This window comes from Mus pahari, chromosome 4, assembly GCF_900095145.1.
Source record: "Mus pahari chromosome 4, PAHARI_EIJ_v1.1, whole genome shotgun sequence".
NCBI classification, from domain to species: domain Eukaryota; kingdom Metazoa; phylum Chordata; class Mammalia; order Rodentia; family Muridae; genus Mus; species Mus pahari.
The window spans coordinates 18,980,867-18,994,007 of NC_034593.1; the positions used below are offsets into that span (position 1 = coordinate 18,980,867).

Consider the following 13,141-nt stretch of genomic DNA (forward strand, 5'->3'; position numbering starts at 1 on the left):
GCTGGCCTTGAACTCAGAAATCCGCCTGCCTCTGCCTCCCGAGTGCTAGGAGTAACCCATTTTCTTTTCTTTGCCTTCAAGATCTGAAACTCTATTTCCTGATCCTCCAATATAGCCCAGCTCTTTTGGATATAGGGTTTGGTCTTTGGGTAATTCAGTGTTGATTTTTTAATGTTGTCATGGAGTCTGGAGATAGACCACAGATTTTTTTTCTTTTTTTCAAACAATGGGTGTTGATGGAGTTGGCAATGTTAATCTCAATCCCTTTCTGAAAAGCAGGGATTAGAATTGGGGAGGGGATAATCAAAGGCAGTTTCAGGTTTCATGATCCTCAGGTCATGGGAGTTTGCAGAGTTGCTAGTGTAGGTCTAAGACCCCTTGAAGAGGAACAGTTTTTTGACTTTGAGGTGGGTAGAGTTTTGGCATTAGTCGAAACTATTATTTTCCTGAAAAGGGAGATGCTAAAACCTGAGCAAATAGCATAAGACTAATGATCTTTCTGTGCTACATTTATATCTTGCAACTTTGATGAATGAGTTCATCAATTGTAGAAGTGTTCTAGTGATGTCTTTGGGATTATTTATGTACAGAATCATCATCTGTGGGTAAGAATATGTTGATTTTTTTCTATCCTCTTTGTATTTGCATTTGAAATACATAATTTAAATAGACACATAACATTCAATAAGTTATATGCAGTAATTTAAAAATAAGAAAAGTTCAGAGCCTGATTGATTCAGAACAGAATTTTAACAGAACATCAACCAAAAACTACCACCAATATCTGTCATATTGGTCACTAAAATTGACAATGAAATAACATATCCAAATTATTGCAAGAAAGGCATTATCACTCTCACAACAAAACCAGACAAAGATCCAAGGTAAGAAAAATTATAGGTTAATCAATATCATTGATGAACATAGACTCAGAATTTCCTGATATGATATATGCAAACAGAATTCAAGAACAATCAAAATATTTATCTTACTTGATTAAGTTAGCTTCATCCTAGAGATTCAGGGTCAGTTTAATATATGGAAATAAGAAAATTTAATCTACCACACAAATAGATTGAAGGAAAAAAAACACCTGAAGAGGCGTTAGATAAAAATCTAACATCCCTTTGTGATGGTTTGTATATTCTTGGGCCAGGGAGTGACACTATTTGGAGGTGTGCCCTTGTTGGAATTAGTGTGACCTGGTTGGAGTAGGTGTGTCACTCTGGGTGTGGGCATATGATCCTTACCCTAGTTGCCTGGAAGTCAGTCTTCCACTAGCAGCCTTTGGATGAAGACTTAGAACTCTCAGCTCTGCCTGTGTCATGCCTGCTGGATACTGCCATGCTCCCACCTTGATGATAATGGATTGAACCTCTGAACCTGTAAGCCAGCCCCAATTAAATGTTGTTTTTGTAAGACTTGCCTTGGTCATGGTGTCTGTTTACAGCAGTAAAACTCTAACTAAGACACCTGTTATTTTCAAAGTTTTGGAGATTGTAATCCTACAGAGTTTATTTGTGCATTTTTCAAAATTGTGTGTTATTAATTTCTGTAACTCTTTGTTTTGTCATCTATTGGATAGAATGAAATGATAAAACATCTTTAATCTTTAATGTACAAACTACATTAAATATTTAAAAATATCATCAACCTCATCCATGTATCAAGAGTGTTACACACTGGTAAGACTCTATAAAATAATAGCTACTGTGAAACAGAATATTGGGTAAAGAAATTTTTTCCTTAAAGAAACACACAGCTGGATGCGTAGTCAGCTGTGTTTCCTTTCACTTATGTCTGCTTTGCTCAGTTTTCAATAATCTACACTATCATAGCTGGCTCTAATATTCCCATTAAACTAGTGTGTTACATACTTTTAAACTGAGGAGCTAGAAGGGCCCATTATATTGGACATATTTAAAACACTTGGGCTAGAAGAGTCCCCTGGTGCTTATTTACAAAATAAATGAATAAATGGATGGAACTCACAGCACTTAGCAAAGTGCTGTTTGAGGAAACTAAACTCACCCTTGATGATAGAATGTATATCATATTGGAAACCTGAATGGTGTAATATGAGAACACAAAATTCAAGCAAAGCATGGAAAACAATGGATAAATATCTCTAAAAGGGAATTCCTAAATAAGTTGCTAAAGGACACATGTTTTTGTGTGGTAATCATTATGAGAAGATATTTCATTAATAAATCATAGAAACTAACACATGTACATATTTTAAAATACTGTATATTCATAACAAAAGGACACAGTATCAATTTTCACCTGTATTTAATACACATAAAATTTATGCTTTAAAAATATCCATTTATGATTCAAAACATGTTATTTTGAAGGTATTTTCATTCATGGTACTATGTTTTCCATTATGTACAAATATTTAAGCAATAAAGTATAAAATAATCACTCGTTCTTAATGGATTTGGTTACTCGATCCACTTTAATCACTCTAAGTCACACCAAAACCTTCATATTGAATCATTTGAAGTAACATAAAATGGTTATACAATGAGTTGCAGTCAAACTTGGGGAAAATGCAAAAACAATAAATTTTGACCATATGTAGTAATTGGAAAATGCAGACAAATGCCTATAAACTTATGTCATTAAAAGTGAAGGAAGACCACAATGACTTTAGTAAACTATATGTAATAAGGTTCATCAATCACAGATGATAATAAAGCTTTATTGAACAAAAGGTGGCATTAAGATATTTCAGTACAATTTAATAATGGACATACATCTTGGATAGGTGTTTTTTTAATTAAAGTACATTTATTTGGTAAACTTACCCTTTATGTTTTGTCTAATGAATCTATAAATTTTATCCTGATCTATTTTATTTATAATTCTATGATTACATTTTTGATATTATAGCACTGGAAAAATAATTTTTATAAAAATTTTCAATTTACGTATTTTATTACAAACATAGCAAACAAAGCTAAAAATATTAAATTCCTGTATATATGAACATTGGAAGCCCATATAGAAAAGTATTATCAAAATGTCATGCAATTTTCTCAGTGTCTCTAAAAACAAACAAAAACATCAGAGTGCCCTAGGAAGATTTTCATCTGATATATTTTTTCCAAATAGCAAGTTAAAATATGTGGAATAGGTTCTCCACTAGCCCCTTTTGTTTGCAGTGTACACACTCAATCACCTAATAGAGTTTGGCTTTGCTACTGAGTAAAATTATCTGTAACATACTTGGAATATAATTATGTTAGCTACACTTAACCATTTGGGTTTGTTGTTTCCTGCAGAGAAGCTATAATAGTGTAGTGAAATACTTTGTTTGAATTATCCTTATTAGTCATATTTTGTTCTAACTTCCAGAGTAATGTCTAATCACACATTTTGGTAAAAAACAAATGAAAACACTGTTATTAATATAATTCCACTTTGTATACTTAAAAATAAATTATTACAGAAGTAAGAAATCACAAAGGTGAAACCCAGGTATTAACCATCTGCATGGTCACATATTGAATTTAGGTCACTTGAAGTATCTATAAACTTATAATTACTGAAGAGTATAGATAAGTAAATAATTTTACGTTTTGATTGAAAAATATATGTAGTCCGTTAAAATACGGACTCTGACTTAATTTCTTCAGTGAAGTTCTGTACAGATACCAAGTCTACACTTTAATTACAAAAACAAAAGACCAATTTCAACTTTAATAGAGCACAATCATTCATATTAATGATTGCATATTAATCTCTTGAGCTTACAAAACTTGAACACATGATATATGGCATAGGACAGGCACCTGTGTAGTCTTTTTGAGACTGAAGTGGGGCAAATTAATCAGCCGCTGGAAAATAAAATGTGTTTTATTCTGAGAAAAGCTACCTCAGTGCTTATTGGCTTAGACCATGAAAGGAGCAAAATACTGCTAGGCTCTGCGCACAGTCATTAGTGCTTTCATTGGATGAAGCAAGTCAATCAGTAGTATGTGTTCTAAGTCTTGACTAAATCCTTGAAAAAACAAATTAGAGAAGTCATGCATTTCTTTGGCTTTGCTGAGTACAATTTGGCTAAAATCCTTAATATCACTATTTAGTTTATTGTAACCTTGGAAACTATATCCAAACACATAATATAGTGAAAAACATTACAATGGGAGTCCCTAAATTTGCCTCACTTTCATCCTTTGCTCTTAAATTCTTATCCACTTTGAATTTTAGATTATAAATGCCTTTATGAAACATCTCACTCACAGTGAGCCATGTTTTGGATTCTTGACAGCTTCTATGCTAAAGGCACTTTTAGTGCACATCTTTGGAGGATAATGTAAAGGTATTATGTAATGAAACATCTAGGTGTTTAACAGATACATTTATGTTAAATAGGTGGGTCTTACAAACCCATTCTTCAGTAAGGGAATGACTAAGACCATTTCTAAAGGGTACCCAGAAAGAAAAGAAAATATATTTTTGAGTGAACATGGTGATAGCCAGAAACATTCTACATTATGGTTTGCAATTCTTCACAATTATTTCATTTCAAATTTAAAATCTGATAAAACAATTCTGTTCAACTAAAGGGTATTCATACTTGAGAGGGTACTTGGAACTCTCAGTGCTCTTTTAGATTTAAGGATGGTTTACCGTTCTAAAAAAAATGAGCCATTTTATATTAGGTTAGGAATTTAAACTCGTGCAAGAGCTTGAAAGCATAGCTCAGCAAATACTTGTTCCCCCATGCCTAAGTTAAATTCTCAGTCTTGCAGAGTAACACATTGGAAAATAATTTATTGCAATATGCAAAAACCATTTCCCTTCTACTCAGCATATGTATTGGCAGTTCAAAGCAATTCTTTTCTAATATGAAAATGTGAGGCCAAGCCACATTTTAGTAACATGTTAAACCAATGAGATGGCAAGGTGTAATCTTCAAGGAGAGCTTAATTATTTCAGTAATTAATTACACATACCACAGAGAGTCTCTGGAGAGCATTAGTGACTTTATCTACCAATTTATTCTGCAAATAATTTATTTTTTCATCAGGCAAATCCTGATTCACAACGGAAAAAAATTATAACAAATATTTTATTTTTCTGAGTCTGAAAGCATATTTTACCTTTCTAGTAAACAAATGTTGACATGCTATGTATTTATTTAAGAAGAAGTTGAGGTTTAGAGTCTGATATATAGCTTTATTCCTAAATCAATGCACCTGTTGCTTTCTTAATGAATTGTACAAACAGTTGGTATAGGAAATAATGATAGTAGTACATTCTACTTGGTTTCACAACTTGAAGCTTAGTTGTCCTGAAAGTATATCTGTGATTAGTTTTCATTATTTAGATGTTTTCAAACTTACACATATATACCATTTTTTAGTTGGACTATAGCTATTGAAGATTGTGTATGCTGCTTTTTAGGTATTTTGAAGATAAAGTGGTTCCTAGCCAAGGCTGTTGGTGATTTAGCTGCGATTTCTTGTATGTGTTAAGCTACCTCAAAATGTTACATCATATTATGCTTTCAAACAGAAACACTGTGTTCTCTGCATCATTTGGTGTAAAGAAGTCCTTGATGACATTACAGGTAACCTCTGAGAAGAAAGAAACAACACAACATTTCTTCTTCTTCTTCTTCTTCTTCTTCTTCTTATTATTATTATTATTATTAATCATTGTTAATCTGAAAACTCTGAAGATGTCTCATTAAATGTGGGTTCTTCCTTGTTAAATCAGTTGTTGTATAGACAACTAGGGGGAACTATGTAGCATAGTAAGCTATGCCTAGTCCGTAGCTGGCATAAATTTCGGCTACACCCTACGGCTCTTTTATAGATATAACAGGTTATCATTTGTATTTACTATATTTTGTTTGATGTTTATTTTATTAATGTGTGAATATGTGTATGTGATACCTTTGAAAACTAGGAGTGGGGAATTGAATCCCTTAGTGAATGCATTTATGCACTCTCAGACAGGTGCTGGAACTGAATACAAGTCTTCATGATTAAGTTGCCAGTGTTCCTCTCTGTGGAACCATCTTTCCAGTCCCTCATTTGGGGTTTTAATGATGTCACTGTGAAAAATCTTTGGGATTCCTCATTAATTTGACTTTCTTTTCTTTTATGAATTTCAAAAGGGTGTATTATCAGGATTTAGGAATAATATTGATTAGAAATCACTAAACTAGATGCAATCAAATCTGAGAATAAATATTCTGAAGACTCTTTCCTCATATTTCACACTTCAAACAACCACTGGTGATGCTTCCAGGTAACAGTTCCCTCTGTTATATTTTGCTCAGCATCCTTCTTTCTGACTTCTGGCATCATATACAGTCATTCTTCAGACTTTGTTCTATTTTCCCTGATATTCTGGGAACATTTTGTCAAGTTTCTTCAAAATAGGATCTTGTCTGGCATTAAAATCATGTTCCCAGCTCAAAACAGCATCAGACTCGGTGGCTAGTTTCAACTAATTCTCTGCCTTCTCGAAGGGAGGACAGTGTACACTGGATAAGAATATTGAAAACCTGAAAATCCAGGGGGCTTTAGCCACTCTCTGACCAGATGCCTATGTCCACATTTCTCCGTTCATCTCGCTCCATCCAGTACTGCCGCTGATTTGGATAGTGATGATTTTATGATTAAAAGCAAGATTCTCGATCTTGGTCTTGACTGACATGCTCCCTTTTGTCTCTCAGATCAGGAGTAATATGCCAAGATATTCAGCCTGGACACAGACTCACGGCATAGGTTTGATTTTGCGGGGGAGTGGGGGCTAAATGGACTATCTATGACTTGCTGTTTCCTGGGCACGTTTCTATATGAAGTACTATGAGTGGTACTTGATACTTAGATGTCTTTCTATCAGTTTGAATGTACTACCAATTCACAGACCACTTGTCACTCCCTTGTTGAGGATTATATCTACTAAAATGTTCTGCAAAACATTAACATGCTATGCATCTGAAAATGTCTTAAGACAAGCATGACAGGGTTATGATAAATGTTGTAAGAGATCAGCGCTAGGTAAAATCAAAACATGAAGCATCATCTTCAGGATTCATGAATATCTGTTTTAAATCTAATTTAAACACTTTATACAGGCTTTTAAATGACCTAATAGAATATACTAGCCATAGGTTAACTGTATTTTAGTGAACAAATAAATTTAGAAGGAAGAAATATAGGTTACATATGAAATTTCTTTCCCTATGTACATAGTTTTTGTAAAATCCTAAATGGTGATTTTTGTGTTCTCAATACTTTTTTTTGGAAATGTTGTATTAAATCAATGTAGAGATTTTATCTAAGATGTTAATCTACCAAATTCAACTCCATACTATGAACTGCATAAGCTTTGATTCAGTATGAAACACTCTTTGACATAAGATTTGACTCTTTTGCAGTATGGGTAATCTTACCCCATTTGTTCTGTGATCTCTGCAGATAGTGGAGAAGAAGCAGTGCTGGGTAGGCAGTGCCAAACCTTCTAAATGCCTTTGTACACATATTAAACAATGTGGCAAAATGTTCTCAAGCAAGTATAGTTAAAATCATTACATTAAATACATGCATTAAAATACTAAAAGGTATTTCATTTATCATATGAAGATGTTTGTACATAGGCACTTCAGATAAACATGGACTTCTGCTTGAATTATATAATTTATTACATAATTGCCTCAGTTCATTGCTTTGAGAAAGCAATCATTACTAATGTTGGGAGATGGCTCTTGCCAATCATTTAGCCAATGTTGGTTAAATCTTTTCTCTCAACTCTAGCTTCCTTTTTAACTAACCTAACTTTTATGTTCATCCTAAAGAAGTAAAGACTTAGAAGAACAGGGAAGACTACTGGATGCCAATGGAAATTTTTTCAGGATTGAAATAGTTAGGGAACTATTCTCATGGTCTATTTCCAAAAGGAAACTGCATTACTCAACACAAGAAAATTATTATTTTAACAAATATGTTGTAAACATGTAGGATAAAATTTTATTTGTCCACAAGTAGGCAGAATCTACCACTTTAGAGGGACTAAAGATTCTGGAGTGACTGGATGACAAAATCAAGATACAATCCCCTCTCCTACATGAGAGAAATGTGTGAGAACAGGCCCAAAATAACTCTAATTTTTGATAGCATAAGTGGAATGCTATAAAGCATTGCCACTATAAAGGATAACAAAGGGGAAGATGTTAGATTTTCATTTTGAATTTGAGTAGTTGTTGACAAAACAAACATACATTTTATAATAGGTTTGTTTTGTTTTGTTTTGTTTTTGCCAGTTGTATAAAACAACACTTAGTGGTATTTGGTGATATTTTGGATTTTCAAAGACAAGCTTTGCCATTTTTCTATCATAGTTATATGGTGTTCTGTTAAAGTGACATTAGAGCAAGATGTTGTGAGGAAGATGTAGGGAGGGATAGCCATGTGTGGTACTTCTTTAGCACAGTTCCTGTATCTGTAATTCTGTCAAAAACCACAGAAAGTAAAGTTCTGTCAAAACCACAGAAAGTAGGATATGTTCTCTTCCTTGTCAATGTACATCACTGCTGAAGTTCACGTAGCATCAACTGAGGTTTTGAAACCGTGTCACTTTGGAAGAATTTGCATTTAAATTGCTCCATCTAGTTTCTTGGGAATTCCCCCACCACCACCCCTTGGAATGTTTATGGCTTTTTTTCTTTTCATTATTTCTTACAAAACGCAATTTCATAACCAGTGCAATACTACATCTAGTTGTGTTAAGAAGACAGACTTCATTTTATAAAATAGAAACATTCGAAGTGGTTTGGGGCATCAATCACACATTCAAAATGCATCATGGCTTCACATTGAACAGATACTTGCAAAATTATCTAAAACCTTATCAGGTCTCCATCTCTATCTTAAACTCTCTGGAGGATTCATCAGAGAGAATATTGGCATTCCTCCACATTCTGTCCAGAGTAGTGACAATGACAAGAATATCTTAACCTCTTCCCAACCGTTTTATTTCTAAAATTATGGCATATTTCTCTGTAATAACTCTTAAGTATTATTTCAATTGTTATTACATACTCCAGTGGAGTTATAAGAAAATATTTTAAAAGTACAAAATGTTCTTTCCCATTTACATTAAAAATTACACTGCATAATAGCTTTAAACTTCAGGGAGGTCTTCAGTGACAGTAAAAAACAGCAATACAAACAGACAAACACCTGATCAAATTAGAGCTTTTGCTGTTACAATTGTAAACAAATTTTGAAAAAGTCTGAGCATTTTCTCAGTTCTTTCCAAGTAAGACACTCTCAAACACATCCAGTCCTGCTTTGAAGAAAACATGAGCTGAATTAATGCTAATCAGCACATTGGACAGGGCCTCTTGAAAAGTCTCATTTGATGTCTGTGGGTTGCAGTGCTCCCAAGCCTCCTTAAGAATGGAAAACTGGTTTGTCTTCTCATCAAGATGATACAGGATGTTTCTAAAAGAAATATGGAATATGTAAATGTTTTATACACAACTGTATTTTCTCATCAAAGCCTTATCAGGAATAGCACCAGAAAGCAATAGTGTCTGCCAAAAAATGAAAAATAATTGCAACAGTATAGCTTTATCATTTTCAACCCATAATTAATGAACACATACATGCAGTTCATTGATAGGATCAGAGGTCATCAGCTAGTGCACACTTCCTGAATAAGGCAAACAAGGCTATGGAATAGCATAAAGGTGTTTATGAGTGAGATACTTGCAAAACTTCTTAATCTAATTACCAGAAAACATGGAGGACAAAGTTGATCAATGGTACTACTGTATGCCCTAGAAAATGATTCACTATGGCAAAATGAATCTGTGCATTTCATAAATCAAAGGTAGAATTGGTAAATCCAGAATCTACTTGGCATTATTCTATAACACACTGGACTAGATAATGTTTTGCTGCAGTATATATTCATGGCATCTCTCTAGTAGTGCTTAGTTTCTTCAATGTAGGTTCACCTGAGAAGAGAGTCTTAGGAAGTGTTATATAATTCTGGATGGTCAGTGGGCATGCCTATGGAGGTATTGTTTCAATTATGTGTACTACTGTGAGAAGGCCCAGCCCTGAGTAGGAGTCAATATATTCTAAATTTAAGTACCTAAAGTTCATGCTGACTTGTTGAGTCAGTGATCTATTTTAATCAGGAATTGTGACATTAAAAAAAAATCTCTTCCAAGTATTGATTTTTGTTAGAGTATTTTATAGCAGCAACATGCCTGAAATGGACTCCTTTTTTTTTTTTTTTTTAAGAAACAGAGTATGTAAAGACTTTTCCATAGTACTCAGAACAAAGTAAATGTGACTCCAACTGCAAATAAAATATTATGTGTAGAATGTGTTGGAAAATAATTTTAATGGACATAGGGCCCCTGGAGTTATAGTTAGTACATGAAGATTCAAGTTGATTTTTAGTGAATAAGTGTTGAACATGAATAATGGAATTATGCTATTCTCCTTTCTTTTGCATGTGCTTGACCTCTAGAACATCTCTTTACAGGTTTGAAATGTATAATTAGGCAGTGTCTTGTAACTTAGCCAGATATCTTCGATAAAGAATTGAGTATGGTAAATTCTAACAGTTCTTCACTTATTAGTAGAGAGACAAAGGTATTTGGGCATAACACTATAATCTTTGACATTTACCGTAAGGAGACTAGCTCTGTATCTTTGTAGATAACATTCAGTTGATTGTAAGTACACAAGAGCCTTGAATTAAAATATTATTTCAATGTCTTTAGTTTTGAAATGTTAAATGACAGCTCTGTTTTTTGTTTATTTGTTTGTTTGTTTGTTTGTTTTTAAATATTTATGTTGATTTTTAAAGGGGATTGAGGAATTTTTCTCTCCCCTCTTCTTTCTTCATCTGTTGTTTTTCTTTGTTTTTTTTTGTTTGTTTGTTTGTTTTTTGGTATTTTTTAAGTAGCTGACAAAGTAAAATGTTTCCATATTTGACTTTCATAAATACTTTGCTTTTGGTTGAATTCTTCCTCCCAAACACTGGCCTACTGGGCTGAACTGTTCCCTGAATTCCTTCACTCTGCTCTACTGCCCTCCATTTCCTTCTTTAAAGTCCTCCTCCCCATTCAGTTCCATGAGGCCCTAGCTTGCTTGTCTTTTCCATATTTAAACTGACCTTGACACACATAGTTCATATTTACAGGCTATGGTCTGCATATGGCCTGGGTTACTTTACTAAACTTGTTGACTCCACTACTTTAAGTCTCTACTAATAGTTAACAATGGTTCTATTTTTGTCCTTTTCTTGACCATAACTCGTGTCTTTTAGTTTTTTTTTTTTTTTTTTTAATGGTAGACATTTTAAATAAAATGAAATGAAAACTCCAAATTGAACTTGTATTTAAATGTTGAAGAGACATGTATTTAAAAATATTTATTTGTATTCTATATTTTTTCTTTTGAAAACTTTTACAGATCATTGACTTTTTTGTTGATGTGTTTCTATCTTTTGTACTTCTTTATATATATCTGTTATTAACCCCTTAACTGAAGCATAATGTTCTCTCCCATTATATAAGCATTTGAGATTATTTCATTATGCAGACCCTTTTTATTTAATGTAATCCCATAGAGAAATTTTGGGGTTGTTTCTATATATTTGTGGTTCTATACAGTAATGTCTTAAATCTGTAATACAAACAGACGCATTTGCCACATCTGGCATTCTTGCTTGGTGAACTGGATTCATAGCATTTCCTGGCTGATGAAGTATTTTGAATATTTGTTCATTTGTACTTCATTCTTTGAGAATTGTCTCTTTGATTAGCCCATTAACCAGATTGTGTGATATTCTAGTATAGGACCTGATAGTAAACACTGAAAACTGCCTTAGAGAATGAGTAGGATTAATGAGAAAAGAGAAGATAGGAGGGTGAATGCAGTTAAATTCACAGGCTACTATAATGAAACTTCTTTATAAAATCGTTCACTATTTAACACAAAACCTCAACATTCAAAAAAGTAAAGGAAGTTGAATGGATTGGTAAGCAAATCTAAGTTCAATACCCTTGGATTTTATGCCTCTTGTGGATCAGACTTGGTACCAGTTACATAGAACAGTGCAAGAAAAACATTCTAGATGATAGTGTACTTGGATTCAATTTTAAATTTTTACATGAGCAAACTACTTCCTAATATGGACTTAGATGACTACTGAGCCCTTACCAAATTTCTATATGTGTAGTTTTTTTTTTCCTTTTATTTTAAAGAAACTAGTTACTTTATTTTTATATATTTTCAATGTTCTCCCCCTTCCTGGTTTCCCCTCCAAACTCCCCCCACCGCATCACCCCCTCTCCTTGCCTCAATGAGGGTGCACCCCTAACCATCTCCTATCCCAGCTTCACCATTCTAGAGACCTCTTACAGTGAGGTATGAAGCCTACACAGGAATAATGGACTCTCCCCCACCCCATTGATGCCAGATAAGACAGTCCTCTGCTAGATAAATAGTGGGAGCTATATACCCACCCATGTATACCCTTTGGTTGGTCATTTGGTACCTGGAAGCTCTGGGGCATCTGGTTAATTGATTTTTTTATTCTTACTATAGGATTGCAATTCCCTTCGGATCCTTCAGTCCTTCCCCTAACTCTTCCTTTCGTGTCCCTGGGTTCACTCCTATAGTTGGCTGTGAGTATCTGTATCTGTATTTGTCAGGGACTGGCAGAGCCTCTCAGGAGAATGCTGTACCAGGTTCCTGTCAACAAGCAATTCTTGGCATCAGCAATAGTGTCAGGGTATGTTGTCTGCAGGTAGGATGAATCCCTAGGTAGGGTGATCTCTGGATGGTCTTCCACTCAGTCTCTGCACTTACTTGAGATAGATACAATTCTGGGTTAAAATATTTGAGATGGATGGGTGGCCCCATCCATCAACTGGGGACCATGCTTATCTACTAGATAAGATTTCTACAGGTTCTGTCTCCCTGTTGTTGTATATTTTTACTAATGTTATCTCTGTTGGGTCCTGGAAATCTCTTGCTTCCGTGGCAGCTGGGATTTTCTAGTGGCTACCCTAAGTTCCCCACCCGTACTGTTACAAACAGAAAATGTGGTACATTTACACAATGAAGTATTATTCAGCTATTAA

The 13,141-nt window shown here is 34.0% G+C and overlaps 1 protein-coding gene across 1 annotated transcript in view; it reads right to left on the reverse strand.

Annotated features, from left to right (window-relative positions):
* Positions 1 to 2,986: 2,986 nt before the first annotated feature.
* Positions 2,987 to 13,141, reverse strand: part of Naaladl2 (N-acetylated alpha-linked acidic dipeptidase like 2) — a 686,844-nt gene continuing 676,689 nt past the window's right edge. Inside the window, exon 14 of the mRNA XM_029538072.1 lies at positions 2,987 to 9,473. Coding sequence (XP_029393932.1) covers positions 9,275 to 9,473 — 199 coding nt within the window. The 3' untranslated portion in view covers positions 2,987 to 9,274. The remainder of the gene's footprint in view (positions 9,474 to 13,141) is intronic.